Genomic DNA, 18,982 nt, shown 5'->3' on the forward strand with positions numbered 1-18,982 from the left:
TAATTTTTGTTAGTATTAGGATCACAAATTGATTCTATGTAAATTTTTTTAAAATTTTTAGTAAATATAGTAGTTAGACTTATCAACCGATATAATGATAGATATAATAAAATTAAGATCAAGCTTAGATCATTGATGGGAGCCTAACAACAATAGAATCACTATAAATTTTTGCAATATATATTTTTTTGAAAAGGATTGATGTAAATAAATTTATTGATCTTAAAAAGCTACCCATTGTAATGTTCTTTCTTTTTTTCTTTTAAATTATTTTTTTATCAAGATTACTCTCAATATAAAATTGAACCATGATTTAGATACCTTTGAAAGGGTTCTAATTTTTTTTTTTTAATTTTTATAAAAAGAACATTTAGAAGAAGAAAGAGGGTAAGATAGGTTTGTTGAGTTTTTAAAGGTGGGATCCTCTCAACATTCAAAACAAACAAATAAAGAAGATTTAAACTGCTTCCAACCAAAAGCCTTTTGAAACTTTAAGCTTCCTTTGGTGAGATTTCGAGACAACACTCTCAAAAGCTCTTCTGTTTTTTTCTTTCTTTTTTTTTTGTAATTATACATATGTAAGCATTTAGGATTTTGAATCTAAGATTTAGATGAGTCCATATATAATCTCTCTAATTTAATGATGGGGTATTGTATTATTATGAAAACATGTATTTAGAAAAGTTAGTTGTAGGGATCCGTTAATAAACTTTTAAATCGCTAACACATATATATATATACGAAAATCTAAAAGTAAAACTGCATCTTTATTAATAAAATTGAGAAGTTTATATAATTTCCTAACTAAATAACAGAAAATTAAAAACTTAAAGAATGCTGCAATGCAATTTAGGGAAAATGTGATGGATGAGCCAATGAGTCATGAACTTGTAAGTGTTTTGTGTCAAATGGACTCCATCCCAACTGATATGTTCATTAGGATTTGGACAAGCTTCAACTCCAGCTGCTCCACACATTTTCATCAGGTTAAACTTGTAATCTCCTCCAATCCCACAGCATGATTTTTGCAATGATTCTTCGTCATATCCTGTTTTTATATATACATATATATATAAGTAACTAAGTTGAAAAACTAAACTAAAATTAGATTCAGATAAATTATGTTGCAATTGACAGTAGTACAGAGAAACAATAATCACAATAATCACGTACCTAGAACAAAAGCATGACGAATAACCCATAGAAATGCATTGTAATAATCACCATATACGATAACCGTCTGTGGATTCTCCTTTTTGAGTACTTCAATGGTTTGTTTGATTTGATCGTTATGATAGGTTGCTAAACCATTCAAATCCTTTAGACAGTGAAGCTCGTCATAAGCGGATGTGTCGTTAGTATGGAATCCAGTGAGATAGATAGGGAAGCATCCAATGGGAAAGTTTCCAGGAACAACAACTCGAGTAGCACCGTAGCTTATTACTTTCTACAAAGGTTACAAGCAAAAGCAAGGTAAGTAATCATCTCATTCATATATGGGATATATATATGATCTATATTACTGTGTTAAACAAAATTAACATTACCTCAACCGCACTCTTAATGGTTCGAACAACATCTGGTACCATGTGTTTGGCCTCTTGTATAGTTTTTCCTTGGAATAAGGCATAGTTATAGTCATTGCCACCAATCTCACCCACCAAGAACAAAGCACTCCTTAATTTCTCATTGCAATCTACACAGTCAAATGCATAAAGACATATATGAAAACATCAGAAAAAATATCATCGAAACATGCATAAATCTTAGCTAGTATATATGAAATGTAAGTAGCCAGTATGCTAATTGAATCAGTCACCTCTTTGATCGTGACAAATAGAGTTGAAATGAGAGAACATCCATTCAAGTTGATGGTCGAGAGAAGAGTTGGTAACCGGAGATAAAATTTTGTAATTTGTAGAAAGATATTGAGAAGGTAAAGCTGTAGAACCAGCCACTGCGAAGTTGACTCCATGATCCATCCAACCATCTTTATTCAAATAAGGAGTCACCAAAGGAAGTCCGGCATCTAAGGCTACAAATATATTGGGAGTCATCATTATTAATTATTAGTAATTTGCAGATATAAAAACAGTAACTAAAAATAGAATAGATATGGAAGGTCATGTTTACCAAAGAAATCAAGCATAAGTAGACCATTGGAGCATCGACCGGTGGGATTGTTGAAGAAAGATTGGCCGTAAGGAAGATGAGAAAAAGGAGTGTTGGGGTTTTCACGAATGAGATTTCCGGTGTCGGAGATTGAGTCGCCGAGTTGGTATATAGCGTCAAACATACAAGCTTTAAGTGGATGAGCTTTGGACGAACCCAAAACAACGAGGAGGAGAAGAAGGAAAAGAAGAGAAAGAAGATTTGGTAGAAGCCGCCATTGATGAATACTTAATATGGAATTGTGTGTTTGAAGGTAGAGAGAAGTGATGAAGGAAGGGAATGAAGAATGGTTTATTTATAGCATCCATTATTTCTTCCTATCATTTTCGGATTAATTAATTTCTTAATCCTTTTAGGAGAGGGAATTTCCCAATTCTCCGATAATTTTAAAAAGTTATAAAGATATATATATATATATATATATATATATATATATATATCTTTTATAGTAAATATCATTTAAAACGTTTTTTTAGATATTTCTTCTAAATTATAAATAACCAAAATCATAAATGTTTATATTTATGTATATATTAGTTAACACAAATGATAAAATTTGGTATAGCAAAATGAAAAATAACCATTCTAAAAAATATTAAGAAAATTGGTGGTTGCATAATTTTTTTAAATTTTTTTTAACCGTTTATACTTTTAGGTAGGATAATAGATGTTTTAGATATACTATATTTACATACAAATAATGAGACTAAATATCACCTAGTCACAAATATTGTGTATTTGTAAACTATAATTAGTTTTAAAAAATATCACAAATATTGTGTATTTGTAAACTATAATTAGTTTTAGAAAATATTAACTATGATATTATAAGGTTTGACAAGATTTCTCCAATATCTCCTAAACATATGCTTATAATTCATAACAAGTTTTTGGAATTTTAGTATTTAAATCAAATTAATTAACTTTTATTTATTTAATTTATAAAAGTTATGTTTATTAAAGATTTATCCTAAAAAATTGCTAAATATCTTCCACCATTCCTTATTCGCTAATTCAAATATCTTGAATTCAAACATTTTGAATTATTATGAAATCTAATCCTTCAACCATCACTAATTCAATATTTTTGTATAATTTATATTTCAAATTATTTTTAAAAAGATATTAGATAATAAATAGTACGTCAAGTATTTAAAATGACAAACGTCAAAAAGAGTCTACTTTTGTAGTAGTGTGTTGTTTCTATGGATTCACAAATATTGAATCTTATACATGTACGTTTGGGCTTAATGGGCTATGATATCATATTTGATTGTATGAAGTTCCATCTTAAAACCAAATGGCAATGAGAGGAGTAACTCATCAATCTTATAAGGAGTGTGAGTCTCGTTGGTTTTAAGTTCAATGTGAGATTCTTTAACCTCTCAACATAACCCAAATCAATTTTATTTGTTCTAAGTGATGTACGGGTTGTTTGACACATATTTAGAAAGTTTTTTACTATTTTTTTTTATCTCGCAAACATCTAGCTACTTTTGAACATTAAATTTTTAATCTCAAATCAATATATATTTGTTTTTATTTGATTTCGGGAGATTCTACACCTGTTTTGGGTTAACTACTGTGTTTTTGTATCTTGCAAAACATCTCGCACACATCTAGCAAATATCATATACACAACTCGCAAATATCTCACAATGTCCAAGTTTGAAATATCCAACTCCAAATATATTTTATACTTGTTTTATTTGACTTATTGTGAATTTACAACATATTTGAATGGAGTTTTTCCATATATTTTTTAAAATAATCTTGCAAAAATGTCGCAATGCATGAATTTGAAATACCGAACTAAAAATCAATTATATACTCTTTTTAGGTGATTTACGATGATTTTATATAAGTAATTAAGTTGAAAAATTCAACTAAAATTAGATTCAGAAATTATGTCGTAATTCAGAGTAGTAGAAAGAAACAATTACGTACCTAAAACGAAAGCATTACAAATAATTCATAGAAATGCATAGTAATAATCACCATATACGATGACGGTACTTGGATTCTCCTTTTTGTCCATCCTCCCACATTAAGTTTTACCTACTCTTCCAAAGAATTTTTCTTTTCCTTAATTATTATGCTTCATACTCCACACAACTAAAAGCAAAATCTTCTTACCATATATTTGATCTGTTACAATGGATTTGAATATTCATTTTATATACGACACAATAAAAATCAAAGGTTACATTGTCTTTAATTTCCTTTCCTCGGATGATTATCATTTCTATTAAGCTTGAGATATTTAGCAATTTTTTAGGATAAATCTTTAATAAACATAACTTTTATGAATTAAATAAATAAAAGTTAATTAATTTGATTGAAATACTAAAAATCCAAAAAATTGTTATGAATTATATGTATATATTTAGGAAATATGGAAGAAATCTGGTCAAACCCTATAATATCATAGTTTATGATATTTTCCAAAACTAATTATAGTTTACAAATACACCATATTTGTGACTAGGTGATATTTGACCTCATTATTTGCATGCAAATATCATATATCTAAAACATCTATTATTCTACCTAAAAGGTATAAACGGCTAAACAAAATTTAAAAAAATTATGCAACCACCAATTTTACCAAATTTCTTAATATTTTTTAGATTTGTTATTTTTCATTTTGCTATACAAAATTTTATCATTTGTCTCTAACTAATATACACATAAATATAAACATTTATCATTTTGGTTAGTTATAATTTAGAAGAAATATCTAAAAAACGTTTTAAATGATATATATATATATATATATATATCTTTATAACTGCTCAAAATTATCGGAGAATTGGGAAATTCCCTCTCCTAAAAGGATTAAGAAATTAATTAATCCGAAAATGATAGGAAGAAATAATGGATGCTATAAATAAACCATTCTTCATTCCCTTCCTTCATCACTTCTCTCTACCTTCAAACACACAATTCCATATTAAGTATTCATCAATGGCGGCTTCTACCAAATCTTCTTTCTCTCTTTTCCTTCTTCTCCTCCTCGTTGTTTTGGGTTCGTCCAAAGCTCATCCACTTAAAGCTTGTATGTTTGACGCTATATACCAACTCGGCGACTCAATCTCCGACACCGGAAATCTCATTCGTGAAAACCCCAACACTCCTTTTTCTCATCTTCCTTACGGCCAATCTTTCTTCAACAATCCCACCGGTCGATGCTCCAATGGTCTACTTATGCTTGATTTCTTTGGTAAACATGACCTTCCATATCTATTCTATTTTTAGTTACTGTTTTTATATCTGCAAATTACTAATAATTAATAATGATGACTCCCAATATATTTGTAGCCTTAGATGCCGGACTTCCTTTGGTGACTCCTTATTTGAATAAAGATGGTTGGATGGATCATGGAGTCAACTTCGCAGTGGCTGGTTCTACAGCTTTACCTTCTCAATATCTTTCTACAAATTACAAAATTTTATCTCCGGTTACCAACTCTTCTCTCGACCATCAACTTGAATGGATGTTCTCTCATTTCAACTCTATTTGTCACGATCAAAGAGGTGACTGATCAATTAGCATACTGGCTACTTACATTTCATATATACTAGCTAAGATTTATGCATGTTTCGATGATATTTTTCTGATGTTTTCATATATGTCTTTATGCATTTGACTGTGTAGATTGCAATGAGAAATTAAGGAGTGCTTTGTTCTTGGTGGGTGAGATTGGTGGCAATGACTATAACTATGCCTTATTCCAAGGAAAAACTATACAAGAGGCCAAACACATGGTACCAGATGTTGTTCGAACCATTAAGAGTGCGGTTGAGGTAATGTTAATTTTGTTTAACACAGTAATATAGATCATATATATATCCCATATATGAATGAGATGATTACTTACCTTGCTTTTGCTTGTAACCTTTGTAGAAAGTAATAAGCTACGGTGCTACTCGAGTTGTTGTTCCTGGAAACTTTCCCATTGGATGCTTCCCTATCTATCTCACTGGATTCCATACTAACGACACATCCGCTTATGACGAGCTTCACTGTCTAAAGGATTTGAATGGTTTAGCAACCTATCATAACGATCAAATCAAACAAACCATTGAAGTACTCAAAAAGGAGAATCCACAGACGGTTATCGTATATGGTGATTATTACAATGCATTTCTATGGGTTATTCGTCATGCTTTTGTTCTAGGTACGTGATTATTGTGATTATTGTTTCTCTGTACTACTGTCAATTGCAACATAATTTATCTGAATCTAATTTTAGTTTAGTTTTTCAACTTAGTTACTTATATATATATGTATATATAAAAACAGGATATGACGAAGAATCATTGCAAAAATCATGCTGTGGGATTGGAGGAGATTACAAGTTTAACCTGATGAAAATGTGTGGAGCAGCTGGAGTTGAAGCTTGTCCAAATCCTAATGAACATATCAGTTGGGATGGAGTCCATTTGACACAAAACACTTACAAGTTCATGACTCATTGGCTCATCCATCACATTTTCCCTAAATTGCATTGCAGCATTCTTTAAGTTTTTAATTTTCTGTTATTTAGTTAGGAAATTATATAAACTTCTCAATTTTATTAATAAAGATTCAGTTTTACTCTTAGCTTTTAGCATATATTGCGTTGCTTAAATTTTATTTTCGTGGTGATGGTGTGTTTTAACGATAAAAAGATTCAGTTATTTGTTTGTTCTAAATGTTGAGAGGATCCCACCTTTATCAACAAACCTATCTTACGTACACTCTTTCTTGTTCTAAATGTTTTCTGAAAAAAGAAATAGATACCTAATAAACGTAATTAAATCTTCATTCTTCTCTGCTTTTTATCACTATTTAAATCATGATTTAATTTTACATCCACAATAATCTTAACAAAAATAATTTAAATTCTTAAAAAAAATTAGCTAATCTTTCAAGGGTAATAATTGATGTATACCAACTATATATTTTAAAAATATACACATATATATAGTAAAATCTTCGAGTGATATAGACTTCATTATATATTGATAGGGCTCCTATCAATCTCAACTTTTTATCACTGATGATGAGCTTGATCTAAATTCTATTCTATCTTTCAACAAGTCTTACAACTATATATTTGCCTATATAGAATCAATTTGTGATCTTAATAGTACTAACAAAAATTGTCTATCCTAAAAAATTTATTGAAATAAAACCAATAATTTATTTATTTTAATTGATAGACTAATAAATCACTTGATTTAGACCAAGTTAACCAAACTTGTGTAGACATCTCCTTTAAAAATAATAATAATGTGTAGGCATAAAAAAAATGGATTTTTTCAAAAATAGAAAATTTTGCCAAACTTTAAAAAAAAATTAGCATGTCCTTAAACTTTTAAAAATGGTTCAAAAAATTTCGTGCAATATTTTTATTAATCCAATTTTTACACAATTTTTTCTAACTAGCTTCCAATTTTTTAGTTTTTATTTTTGGATATTTGTGTGATTAAAAAATAGCTAGAAAACACTTTCGAACATGCTATAAAATCACCATAAATCGTCAACATGAGCTCAATTATTAATTAGTACATGTTTGTACCTGAGAGCAAGAGGTCTTGAGTTCGAATCCTCTCACCCTAAATTGTTGTATGAAACCTTTTCAAAAATAAAATCACCTAAAATAAGTATATAATTGATTTTGATTTTGGTATTTAAAATTCAAACTGCCAAATTTTTGTGTTATTTAAAGAAAAAAAAACTAACAAAATGAGTATCAAATATGGTACCATAGCCTATTAAGCCAAGATGAGTATTCGGTCTAAGATTAGCACATCCAAACTATACATTATCTTAAGACTCATACTCGTTATAAAAGGATTACATACAAAAAGTTGCAAATGATCGTCTTTATCTTATGATTAATCATACTTGATAAGATCTTTTGTAATAAATTAACTAAAAATTTGATTAAAAGAGAGAAACAAAATCTCCGCTTGAATCCTTTCCGCCTTCAATATAAGTTTACATAAAATCATAAAATTATATATTTTTTTCCAAAACCTAAAAGGATTTAAAAATTCAAAACCATTTTCGGAAACGTATTTGGAAAAAGAAAATTAAACTTATAAATAACTTTGTTGCCATTATTAATATTATTGTTATTCCCTCTCATATCCAAATTCTCAACACTTGAAGGTTAATCTCTTATTCCATCACTAATGACGCCTTCAATAACAATCAAATCTTCATTCACTCTTTTTCTTCTTCTTTTGGTTTTTGGTTCATTCAAAGCTCATAATTCATTAGCCGTCGACGACTCTATTTACCAATTCGATAACAACAATAACTCAATCTCCAACGTTGAATATCTCACTTACGAAGATCCCAACGACAAAACTTCCCTCAACGATTCCCTTGATCAATTCCCGATCGATGACGATGACTTTGGTAAACGTTATTTCTAACATCCTAAGTATTTTTGGAATATATTTTCAAATATTTAATTTTAAAAGAATAACTAGAGTGTTTGGTAATTATTAACCGTTCAAAATCGGGTTTTCAATGATTTCGATTTGTAGATTCACTCGAGCTTCTCGTGACGAGTCCTTATTTCAGTGAAGATGCATTTTTGAAGTATGGGATGAGTCTTGTATTGGCTACTTTTGCATTTATATTATTCAATGAAAGATTGTTAGATGAAGGTGTTAGAATTATAAGGGTAGTGGAGACTTTCTTTAATATGGTCTTGAAAACTTTTATGAGAATTGCTTGAGAAAATGGCAGTTCGTGTAATGAGAAAAGGTGAAAGAAGCTTTTATCATTTTGAAAATAGTTGTTCGAATTTTATTAAGGAGTATATTATTATTATGGTTATTTGATTATTTAAATTCTATGGATCAAAATCAAACTTGACACAATAAATTGTACGTAATCAAACACCTTATGTGCAATGCATGGCACTTCTCGATCCTTTAGTTTATTTTTTGATCCTTTAAGTATCGGTTTACTTCAATCATGTTTTAGTAAATATATTGATCTTGACGTCGTTTTAAAAAACATCAAGTCGAGTACAATTTGACATTTTGTAATTGTTGAATAGGGTAAAATTGAAGTAATTAGCAATCAATGAAATTTTTTGATAAAGTTATTGAAATGTTGCAATAAATAAAGCCTAAAGTTCCAATAATAGGGAATTCAAGAAGTTCATAACCTACGCACTTTTGAGTATAGGCAATCGAACCATATTTGTGTTAAATGAGAATATTAATTGAAGGAGACAATTAAAAATAAAAAGAAGTGAAAATGTCTAAACACTAAATATATATATGGAATCTAGTGTTTGAATTTGTTCTTTCCAGAGATTTCATAATATTGTAGTAATACAATGCAAATTAAATAAAGTAATTTATTGCCAACTGAAACTTAGTTGAATGTTTGTAGTTTGAAGTAAGAAGTTTGATTTTCAAGTACCAATTGATACACTTATTAAAACAAATCTTCAAATTTAAATATATAAATTGTTATTGCTTTTGTAAAATTAATGTTGTGACGATTGGTTCGATGAAAATTGACATGATCGTGTGTTAAACTGGGAATGGGTTTTGGTCCAACCTTTAATTTCCAAGCTCATAGTCCAAAAATCATACGCGCATGTCAATATTTTGCTAAAAAACTTATTCCATACAGATTTTGCTATATTTCCAACCATGACCTCCAAATGCCTCTTATCAAACAACAATAGCAATCCATAATCATATCCAATCCAAGGTATAAATTGCTTGACTTGGGTTGGACACGTCAAACGATCATGACATTAGACAAGACTGGGCTTGACTCACCCTTGTAGTTTCAAGCCCTTGATCATCAAGTCGATCGCTTCTATACATATATTTTGAACGATAATTCTAAATAGTACTAGCCAGGATATTTATTTTTTAATGTTATATATTTTAATCTTTCAAATTTAACCGAAAATACTTTAGTTTTATGTTAATGATTTTCAAAAGGGTATTTTTTTTATTATTGGTTACATTTTAATTATTTGCTAAATAGGGTGTAGGCACAATCTTGATAGACAAGAATGAAGAAAAGTTTAGTAGAAGAAAAAGAAAAAGAAAAAGAGACATTCATTTATTTTTCTTATTTGTTAATTTATAAATAAACTTTAAAGAAGAATAATAATTATTTCCATTTAGTGAGAGTTAATGAAAGTGAGGATGAGATTGAAAAGCTGTCATAATTTAGTGAAAAATATCAAAAGAATATCAATAAACATAAATGTTTAAATTTAAATAATATGATACATCAAATCATCTTCAAATTTTCAAATATTAGACTATTAGACACCAAATGGAGTAAATTGCTTACACTTAATTGGTATATGTGATGCCTTTCCCAAGATTTTATAAGGCACTCATGATTGAGCCATTTCTAGAAACTTTTCATTTCTAACTTCAAAATCAACCCTACAATACTAATCATTTTATTCGTAATCTTTACAAATACAACCAAATTTTGAAGTTTATCGAATAAATGTACGTTTGTATAATATTTTGTCGTATATAAAAATATTTTGATCTATTTTGTTATAATATTTTTATTTTTTTCCTTTTTCCATTTTCTATTTTCACTCGAAGAGATGTGAGTATGTATTTATTTATTTTTGTTGTTATTAAATATGGATTAAGGTTTTAACCTTCTAATAACCTCAACCTTATGGAAAAACGGTTGAAAATATTTGATATATTTTATAAACATTTTGGTTTATTTTGAAGTTTATTAGTGATATAATTTAAAATTTTGTAATCTTTTGTAAACATTTTAGTTCATTTTGGTGTACTACAAACGTTCTTAATTTTTTTTAAAATTTTGTTATATTTTATAAATATTTTCAAGAATATGATAGTTTAGTATCAAATTTGTGGATTAAGTTAGTTTTGATTAAATACATAACAAATTAACAACGGGAATTAAACTTCTTTTTTTAAATTTTTCCTTAGAGACAACGCCATCACACTCTTAGAATATTAGAGAATTTAATTAATTTTCCTAAAAGGAAAGTGATGGTTTTGATAGGTTGGAATTTTGATTTTTTTGAAGAATTAGGAATTGAAAAAACCAAAAAGTAAATTTTTTTTTCTTTTTTTGTGAAAGGAAAAGAAATTAAAACCTATATTAACTATAATTATAAATAACGTTCTTATGAATCCATCATTTTTTTTAATTCCAACTTTTCTTTTTTCTTATTTTTCTTTTTCTCTCTCTCCAACGATATGGCTTCTTCTTCTTCTTCTTCTTCTTCTATAACTTCATTTGTTTTTCCATTTCTCTTTCTTTTTCTTCTTCTTTCTCCTTCCTCTAACGCTGATTCACTAAAAGCTTGTAACTTCGATGGTATTTACCAACTCGGCGACTCCATCTCCGACACCGGAAATCTCATTCGAGAAAATCCCAACACCCCTTTTTCTCATCTTCCTTATGGTCAAACATTCTTCAACAGCACCCCAACAGGTCGTTGCTCCAATGGCCTACTTATCATAGATTACTTTGGTACGTAACGTTTTTCAAACTTTTTCTTATAACCTATTTGAAATGACTTTAATAATTATGAGATTTGATCAACATAAATGGTGGCTATTTTGTAATTTTGTAGCTTTAGATGCAAGACTTCCATTGGTGAATCCTTACCTTAACAAAGATGCATTGACAAGGCATGGAATCAACTTCGCAGTAGCTGGCTCTACTGCTTTGTCTTCTGAACTACTTTCGAAGAAGAAAATCTCATCTCTACTCACTAACTCTTCCCTCGACCTTCAACTTGATTGGATGTTCTCTCATTTCAATTCCATTTGCTACGATCAAAAAGGTTTGCTTTTTTTTCTTTTTCTTTTTTTACTGTTATAATCTTCAGTATTCTTCTGCTATATGTGTAATCATTTTCTTCCTTTAGACTTTATCATACATACATACATGTTTGATTTTAGTTCGTAATTATGTTTGTATATCTCATAGATTGCGACGAGAAGTTAAAGAATGCTTTGTTCTTGGTGGGTGAAATTGGTGCAAATGATTATAATTATGCCTTGCTACAAGGAAAAACTATTGAAGAGGTAAAAGAAATGGTACCAGAAGTTGTTCAAGCCATAAAGAATGCAGTTGAGGTAAAATTATACGTTCAAACAACAGTGTTATTTCTAATACATTTTCATTAGTAATTAGAATTGGGGTATGTTTCTTTCTTTTTATTTATCAAAACTTATCTTTTTTTGGTTATGATTTTGTTTGTAGAGAGTGATAAGCTACGGTGCTACTCGAGTTGTTGTTTCTGGAAACTTTCCAATTGGATGTTTTCCCATCTCCCTCACTGTCTTCCAAACCAATAATACAACAGATTACGACGAATACGACGAATATCACTGTTTGAAAAGTTTGAATGCGTTGGCGAGTTATCACAATGATCAAATAAAACAAGTTATCGAAGTACTCAAGAAAGAAAATCTACACACTGTTATCGTATACGGTGACTACTATAACGCATTTTTATGGATTCTACGTCGCGCTTCTATGCTCGGTATGTTTAATATTTCTTAATTAGAAACTTACTAGTTACATGTAATAGTATTATTAATGTGGTTGAATATGTATATATCTATAGGGTTTGACAATGGTTCTTTGCAAAAATCATGCTGTGGAATTGGAGGAGATTACAACTTTGATTTGAAGAGAACTTGTGGAAATAATGGAGTAGGTGTTTGTCCAAACCCAGATAAAGTTATTAGTTGGGATGGAGTTCATTTGACTCAAAAGGCTTACAAATACATAGCAGATTGGCTCATCCTCAACATCTCTCCAAAACTTAATTGCACTCTTTAATTTTGTTTAATAAACAACTGGTTTTCCTTTTTTTTTCTTCTTTTTTGTAATTAATAAGGAACCTCTTATGAAGTTTTTCAATAAAGTGCAAGTGAGCATAGTTGGCATTCCAATTATGTGAGCGGAGAAATAATTGCAAATGTAGTAATTAGATTCAAAAATCCAATTTGAAATATATTAGTAATAGATTATATTCAAATTTTATCTTTTGTAAGAACTGTTTGAAAGAAAAGAATGTATGGGAAATTTTTGTTTGGTTATATTAAGTTTCGTCTATTTGAAAAACACACAACAAATATAGAAGTTGTGCTCAAAATAGCCATAAAATTGTCACATCACCAAGGTTGATAGACACAACGTTATTAAAAATCTCAACCACCAATCAAAGATTTCCTTTTTTTTCTTTTTTATTGTAAGGAGAGAAATTAGAGAAGTTTTTTTTTTTTATTATTAAGGTGAATTTTTAAGAAGAAAATGGGAAAGGAAAATTAAAATGGTCTTTATATAAATATTTGCTTTTCGAAAAAATAGATATTAAATTTCATGGACACAACCATCCCTAGGATGTTAGGTTAAAAGGAGTTGAAAGATTTTATAGTTGCAACTTCACTCATATTTGGTTCAAAGAGTTTGTAAGTCTTAATGGTTTAAAGAGTTTGTAAGTCTTATTAGTTTCCAATAATTGAAGCTTCAAACTAAATAGAAAATTTTTAAAAATAGTAAAATATCAAAATTATTTATAAAATATAGATAAATCCATGGACCTCGAGCTTTTTAAACTTTTTTTTTTGCTATATTTTGTAAATATCGATTGTATAAAATGTAAAATTAGATTAAAAAGTTGATAAACCTATCACTTATTAAAAAATTGACCATGAAATCTAATTATCAAATATTGTTACTTTTTTTATCTTCCTAAATATTTTTATTGCCAATATTTCATATTTCCTTAAGAAATCAAATTAAAAATACATTTATATAGTTATTTCCAAATTTGTAAATAGAAATTTCTAACATTAATACTTAAAAATCATCAGAGATAGAAAGGGGAAATTAAAAACAATATCATTTGGAGAAGAAATTAAAAGAATAAAAACCTCAAACAAAATTGACAATTTAAACTTATAGAAACTGTCTTACAACACAAAAAGAACAATCAATGAATTCTATCAATGTGGTGTTGAGATTCAAATTGCTTTTCAGTTCTTCACAACAGACAACAAACTAATTCTAAAAAATAACCACAAGAATTGCCTAATGGAAGAAAAAACAAATCTTTGGAGGAGCAGCATAATGGCCTCGATTTGGTCTCATCTATCGTACATCCAAAACATAGAACACGAACTGCGCGAAAGTTGAGCATCTACTTTCGGGTCTTTGTTGATGATCGTCTTTCTTGCTTGAAGCAACATTTTTTTTACCTCTCGATTTGCCAGATTCACGACTGTCGGTCTTCGTCGGTAGATATCTTAAGCATAATAATTCAAGCTTGCTTTCTTCTTGGCTTGAACTTGGATGATACCTTCATTGAAGTCCTCATGGTTCACCTAATTATAGCCCCAAAAGAAAGTTTCAGCCACATACATAACACCCTCATCATCGTAGTTCTTTTAGCCTTCTTTGTTGAATTACAATTTGAATCCCTAAATTTTTTAATGTTGATGTCTAATAGATTCATGAAGAAGTATCTAATAAGCCTCTAAATTGAAAACTCAAGCAGCACTAAGCATTTCTAAACATCACATACTTAGTAGGCACAATTTGAAAATTCAATACCTTTCAAAGTTCATCAAGCACACAATTCTAAAAGGTAAGATTAAACTTTTATTGTTTATTTTATACTTTTTTTGTACTGATTTAGGAAGAGAGTTCGTGTATTATAAGTTTAAAATCTTGAAGCCAGTTCCAATAGACATCAAGGGTTTTCCACTGATCAAGTTCTCTACTAAGAGGCTTTCAATCCAGAACCTATGAAACTTCCTAAAAGACCTCATGATTAAGAGCATATAGAAGGAAGAGGCTGAGAGCAGCCAGAGATGCCTGAGGAGAGAACAGAACACTCATATGTTGATTAAGGAATAAAGTGCATGAGAGACAGAGAGACAGAGAGAGGAGCACCTCAGTTGCATCACGGCGAAGAGCCAGCATGCCGGCCTCGACACAAACTGCTTTCAGTTGTGCACCATTGAAGTCATCCGTTGACCGAGCTAGTTCTTCAAAATTGACATCAGGGTGGACATTCATCTTCCTTGAGTGGATCTAAACAATTGTATTTTGCAACAATATTTATGAAATGACAAAATATATATTTTACATGGAATAACATGAGCAAAGCATAGAACGGCCTGTTATCTCATCTTAGGTTAAGAAATTATTTTATATATATATATATATATATATATATAGTATATAGGCTACAATTCTGAAGTTCCCATCATAATTTTGAGAGAGAAAATAAAATGCAGCAACAAAACATAAGAATTAAGATTAACATAAGAACCTGCATGATTCGAGCCCTCGCTTCTTCAGTTGGATGAGGAAACTCGATTTTCCGATCTAATCTACCAGAACGCATGAGTGCCGGATCAAGAATATCAGCACGATTCGTTGCAGCTATAACCTGAAATAATAGGAGTTCTAACTTAACAAAAAATGAAAATGAAACATCATGAAATACTGCATGGCCCCAAAAGCAAAGAGATTCAAGTAGAAGTCAAATGCCTAATCAAATAAACATAAGCCCCCACCACCCTAGCTAAAGGTGAAACAATCACACACGAACGACATCAAAATAATTCAAGAAAGTGGCAAAAGAAAACCTTGATGCGCTCATCACTACTAAACCCATCCAGTTGATTGAGCAACTCCAACATGGTTCGCTGCACCTCCCTATCTCCACTTACTTCACTGTAGTAAAGAAAATCATAAATACATAATACAGAGAGCTATATGAAAATATCGGAGGGGGGGAAAACGTGAACAAACCTGTCAAATCGCTTAGTTCCAATTGCATCAATTTCATCAATAAAAATGATGCATGGGGACTTTTCTTTTGCAAGCTGAAAAGCATCTCGAACAAGTTTTGCTCCATCACCAATGAACATCTGCAATAATTCCAAGTTATATTGCTGATAGACACATCTAGTAAAAGGAAAGAGAGATAAATGGGTAAAAAAGCACATGAAGCCAATTCAACAGAATCATGGACATAAAAAATAACCTTTTAAATTCATTAACAAAGTATGATGCAAAGAAAAGCATCTTAATATCCAAAAAAAGATGAAAGGAAGCTAATTTTCCGAGGTTTCTAAATCAAATAAACTATTTTTCCCAAGCAAATTTTTACCTGTACAAGTTGTGGGCCAGCCAACTTCAAGAAGGTAGCATTTGTTTGTGCTGCACATGCACGTGCCATCAAAGTTTTACCAGTGCCAGGAGGTCCATACAAAAGCACACCTTTAGGTGGACGAATTCCTAGTTTCTGAAATCGCTCTTTATGAGTCATGGGTAAGACAATAGCCTCCCCTAGTTCTTGGATCTGCACCATTAATATAGCATTCAGTTAAAAAGGGCATCTAATATGATCTTCAAACAAATGAACTAATGGACAATATCAAGTGTCTGAAAGTGCCTGCTTTTCCAGCCCTCCAATGTCATTGTAGTCTTCTGTAGGTTTCTCATCAACCTCCATAGCCTTCACTCGAGAATCATACTCAGATGGCAGAGTATCCAAAATAAGGTAACTATCCTTGTTTACTCCGACCAAATCACCTGGCTTTAACTTATCGGGATCCACGAGCCCGACAACAGGTAAAAAGATAGTCTGCAGCCAAGATCATTATAATTTAATACAATTCTTGCCAATTTCTAGATAATAAAAGAGCCGTGACTTCAATCAAAGTAAAGAAATATTGATAAGAATATATGCCTCCCCTAGTTCATGCAATTAACATATCGAATGATTCAGCATTACAGTTTAAGTCGGAGAACAAAATCAGTTAAATTAGAAACGATATTACTTTTAAATTGCAAAATATTACACCAATTATGTTGCTGCCAGCCTAAATTGTAGTTGAAATTTTACTGACATTCTAGCACTGACAGTGAGAAAGGGAAGAACATCATATGAACACATAAAAGAATCTGGTCATAGCAAACCTGGCGAGTGGATGTCTTCAGTACAACGCATTTTCCTTTCCTTTGTGAGTCCAGATCAATATTTGCACCATCTTCTTCCGCTTCGTCTTCTGGGTTCATTTCCAAAATCTGAAAAATCAACAAGGGGAAAGAACAGAGTTCAGCTAATGTGACCAAATTATCACCCAAGGCCAACTTGGCCAATTAAAATGAGATGAAGTCAGCCTTACAAGCATTAAACGTAACACATCAACCTTGGTTCCAAGAGAATGTAGAATAAAAAGTCACAGTAACTCATCCATGATTAACACACCATAACATGGCGAAACTGAAGGAAGAGAAGCAGCAACTTCTTAAGAAAAATGACTGCATAAAAATCTCTAAACCTCATATACTAGAAACTTCAAAAAATCACCTTTCAATACAGAATATACGCAATAAAAACCCCAAGTTACTTAGAAAAAATTAAATTAAATAAACAACAAAGCATAAATAAATATTAAGGCCATTTGACTACCTATGAAATAACTTAGAATTCTTTATTTCATAATATCCACTACCATACTTTCCCCAAAATCCACTTCAAGATTAAATAATGTGAAATTTCTCCATGCGCTTCCTTGGGTTGATGTAGAATTCCAATTAGAGCTCGAATACAAGTTAGAATTAAGAATAATAAATACGCACTTCATATATTTTATATAAACAGAAAAAGTTCGACCTTGGCTTGCTACAAAAAAGAAGCGAAATTCGTACACAAGTGATTTAGAGAGAAAAATAATTCGTTTGAGTATGCCAAAAAAACATACCTCGACAATGTTGCCGACCAAGTAAGGCAGCTGCTTATTGAGTTTGATCTTCTCCTGATTCTCCTTTATCTTTTCTTTGATTGATTCCGACTCCAGATTTGTTCTCTGCACCTCCTCCTACACTCCAATTACCAGTCAGAAAAATTAAAAACAAGTCACCATTGTTTCATGAAGCACTAACTAAAATAACACCGCCAGAAAGAAAGAAAAAAATCATACAAAGAAAATCAGATAGAAAGAGTCCAAAAGAATGCAAGATGGTGATATCATAAGTAATACACAGACAAAAAGAGAGAGAGAGAGTGAGAGAGAGAAAGAATTGGATTAGACAAGTGATTAAAGAAGAAAAAGAAAAAATGGGGACCTTGAGAATTCGGATCTCATTGTCGAGGAGACGAGAGGCCCTAACAATGTCGTCGGTGGTCATGGAAGTAAGCTGATCATCTTCGAAATTGGAATCTTCAACCATAGCAGTTGCCATTGATGGAATTGAATTTGCGAAAATAGCTAAGCAAAAACGAAACCAGTTGAAATGGAGAGAGGAAGAAAAGAAGAAGAAAATAGAAGATTTTAAACTTGTTGCCGAAGAAATTTGGAAGAGTGTTAATTGGCCGGGAATTTAATGGGCCTATGGGTTTCACAATTAGGCTTAAAGTGTATTGGGCCTATTTTAATAGGTTCACAATTGGGCTGAAGAAATCATAGAAAGTAGAGTATTGGTGAAGGGTAATTATCATTAAATACCATAATATTAGGATAATAGAAGTATTAGGGAGTCAAATTATTATTAAATATATATTGTTTATTCTTTGTAAATTCATGTAATGTCTATTGATAGTTTTTTATTCATACATTTCACAAGAACATGAATAAAATATCTCGACAACATGAATAAAATATCAATATCTCTCTTTGTACCATGATATCAAAATAAATTTACTATATTTTTTTTTCTCGTCACGTTTTCTTTGTTTGTTTTTGTTTAGACTGACATTTTTTTCTCTTGAACTCACCACCGCTTGCT

At 30.4% G+C, this 18,982-nt stretch overlaps 4 protein-coding genes across 5 annotated transcripts; 2 read left to right on the forward strand and 2 right to left on the reverse strand.

The window, feature by feature from the left end:
• Positions 1 to 748: 748 nt before the first annotated feature.
• LOC116402175 (acetylajmalan esterase-like) lies at positions 749 to 2,352 on the reverse strand. Its single transcript, XM_031881360.1, has 5 exons — positions 2,134 to 2,352; positions 1,820 to 2,035; positions 1,548 to 1,696; positions 1,174 to 1,447; positions 749 to 1,048 (listed from the first exon to the last, which is right to left on the reverse strand). The coding sequence occupies exons 1-5, from the start codon at positions 2,294 to 2,296 to the stop codon at positions 828 to 830; spliced, it is 1,023 nt and encodes a 340-aa protein (XP_031737220.1). The 5' UTR covers positions 2,297 to 2,352; the 3' UTR covers positions 749 to 827.
• Positions 2,353 to 5,081: 2,729 nt separating this feature from the next.
• On the forward strand, positions 5,082 to 6,760 carry LOC116402172 (acetylajmalan esterase-like). The gene is made up of 5 exons (XM_031881353.1): positions 5,082 to 5,395; positions 5,494 to 5,709; positions 5,831 to 5,979; positions 6,080 to 6,353; positions 6,479 to 6,760. Exons 1-5 carry the CDS (start codon positions 5,140 to 5,142, stop codon positions 6,697 to 6,699), a joined length of 1,116 nt encoding a protein of 371 aa, XP_031737213.1. The 5' UTR covers positions 5,082 to 5,139; the 3' UTR covers positions 6,700 to 6,760.
• Positions 6,761 to 11,411: 4,651 nt separating this feature from the next.
• LOC101221001 (acetylajmalan esterase-like) lies at positions 11,412 to 13,194 on the forward strand. The gene is made up of 5 exons (XM_031881350.1): positions 11,412 to 11,689; positions 11,793 to 12,005; positions 12,152 to 12,300; positions 12,428 to 12,710; positions 12,795 to 13,194. The coding sequence occupies exons 1-5, from the start codon at positions 11,413 to 11,415 to the stop codon at positions 13,010 to 13,012; spliced, it is 1,140 nt and encodes a 379-aa protein (XP_031737210.1). The 5' UTR covers position 11,412; the 3' UTR covers positions 13,013 to 13,194.
• An 899-nt stretch (positions 13,195 to 14,093) lies between these two features.
• On the reverse strand, positions 14,094 to 18,515 carry LOC101210367 (26S proteasome regulatory subunit 6A homolog). 2 transcript variants are annotated; one of them, XM_004144728.3, is made up of 10 exons: positions 18,323 to 18,515; positions 17,959 to 18,075; positions 17,171 to 17,278; positions 16,644 to 16,835; positions 16,359 to 16,550; positions 15,998 to 16,116; positions 15,832 to 15,919; positions 15,513 to 15,632; positions 15,131 to 15,271; positions 14,094 to 14,559 (listed from the first exon to the last, which is right to left on the reverse strand). In XM_004144728.3, exons 1-10 carry the CDS (start codon positions 18,437 to 18,439, stop codon positions 14,482 to 14,484), a joined length of 1,272 nt encoding a protein of 423 aa, XP_004144776.1. In that variant the 5' UTR covers positions 18,440 to 18,515; the 3' UTR covers positions 14,094 to 14,481. The 2 variants fall into 2 exon arrangements, with proteins under 2 accessions (XP_004144776.1, XP_011648845.1); XM_011650543.2 differs by lacking the exon at positions 18,323 to 18,515 and adding an exon at positions 17,380 to 17,477.
• Between the last annotated feature and the right edge of the window lie 467 nt (positions 18,516 to 18,982).

Source organism: Cucumis sativus, chromosome 2 (genome assembly GCF_000004075.3).
Source record: "Cucumis sativus cultivar 9930 chromosome 2, Cucumber_9930_V3, whole genome shotgun sequence".
Classification (NCBI taxonomy): Eukaryota; Viridiplantae; Streptophyta; class Magnoliopsida; order Cucurbitales; family Cucurbitaceae; genus Cucumis; species Cucumis sativus.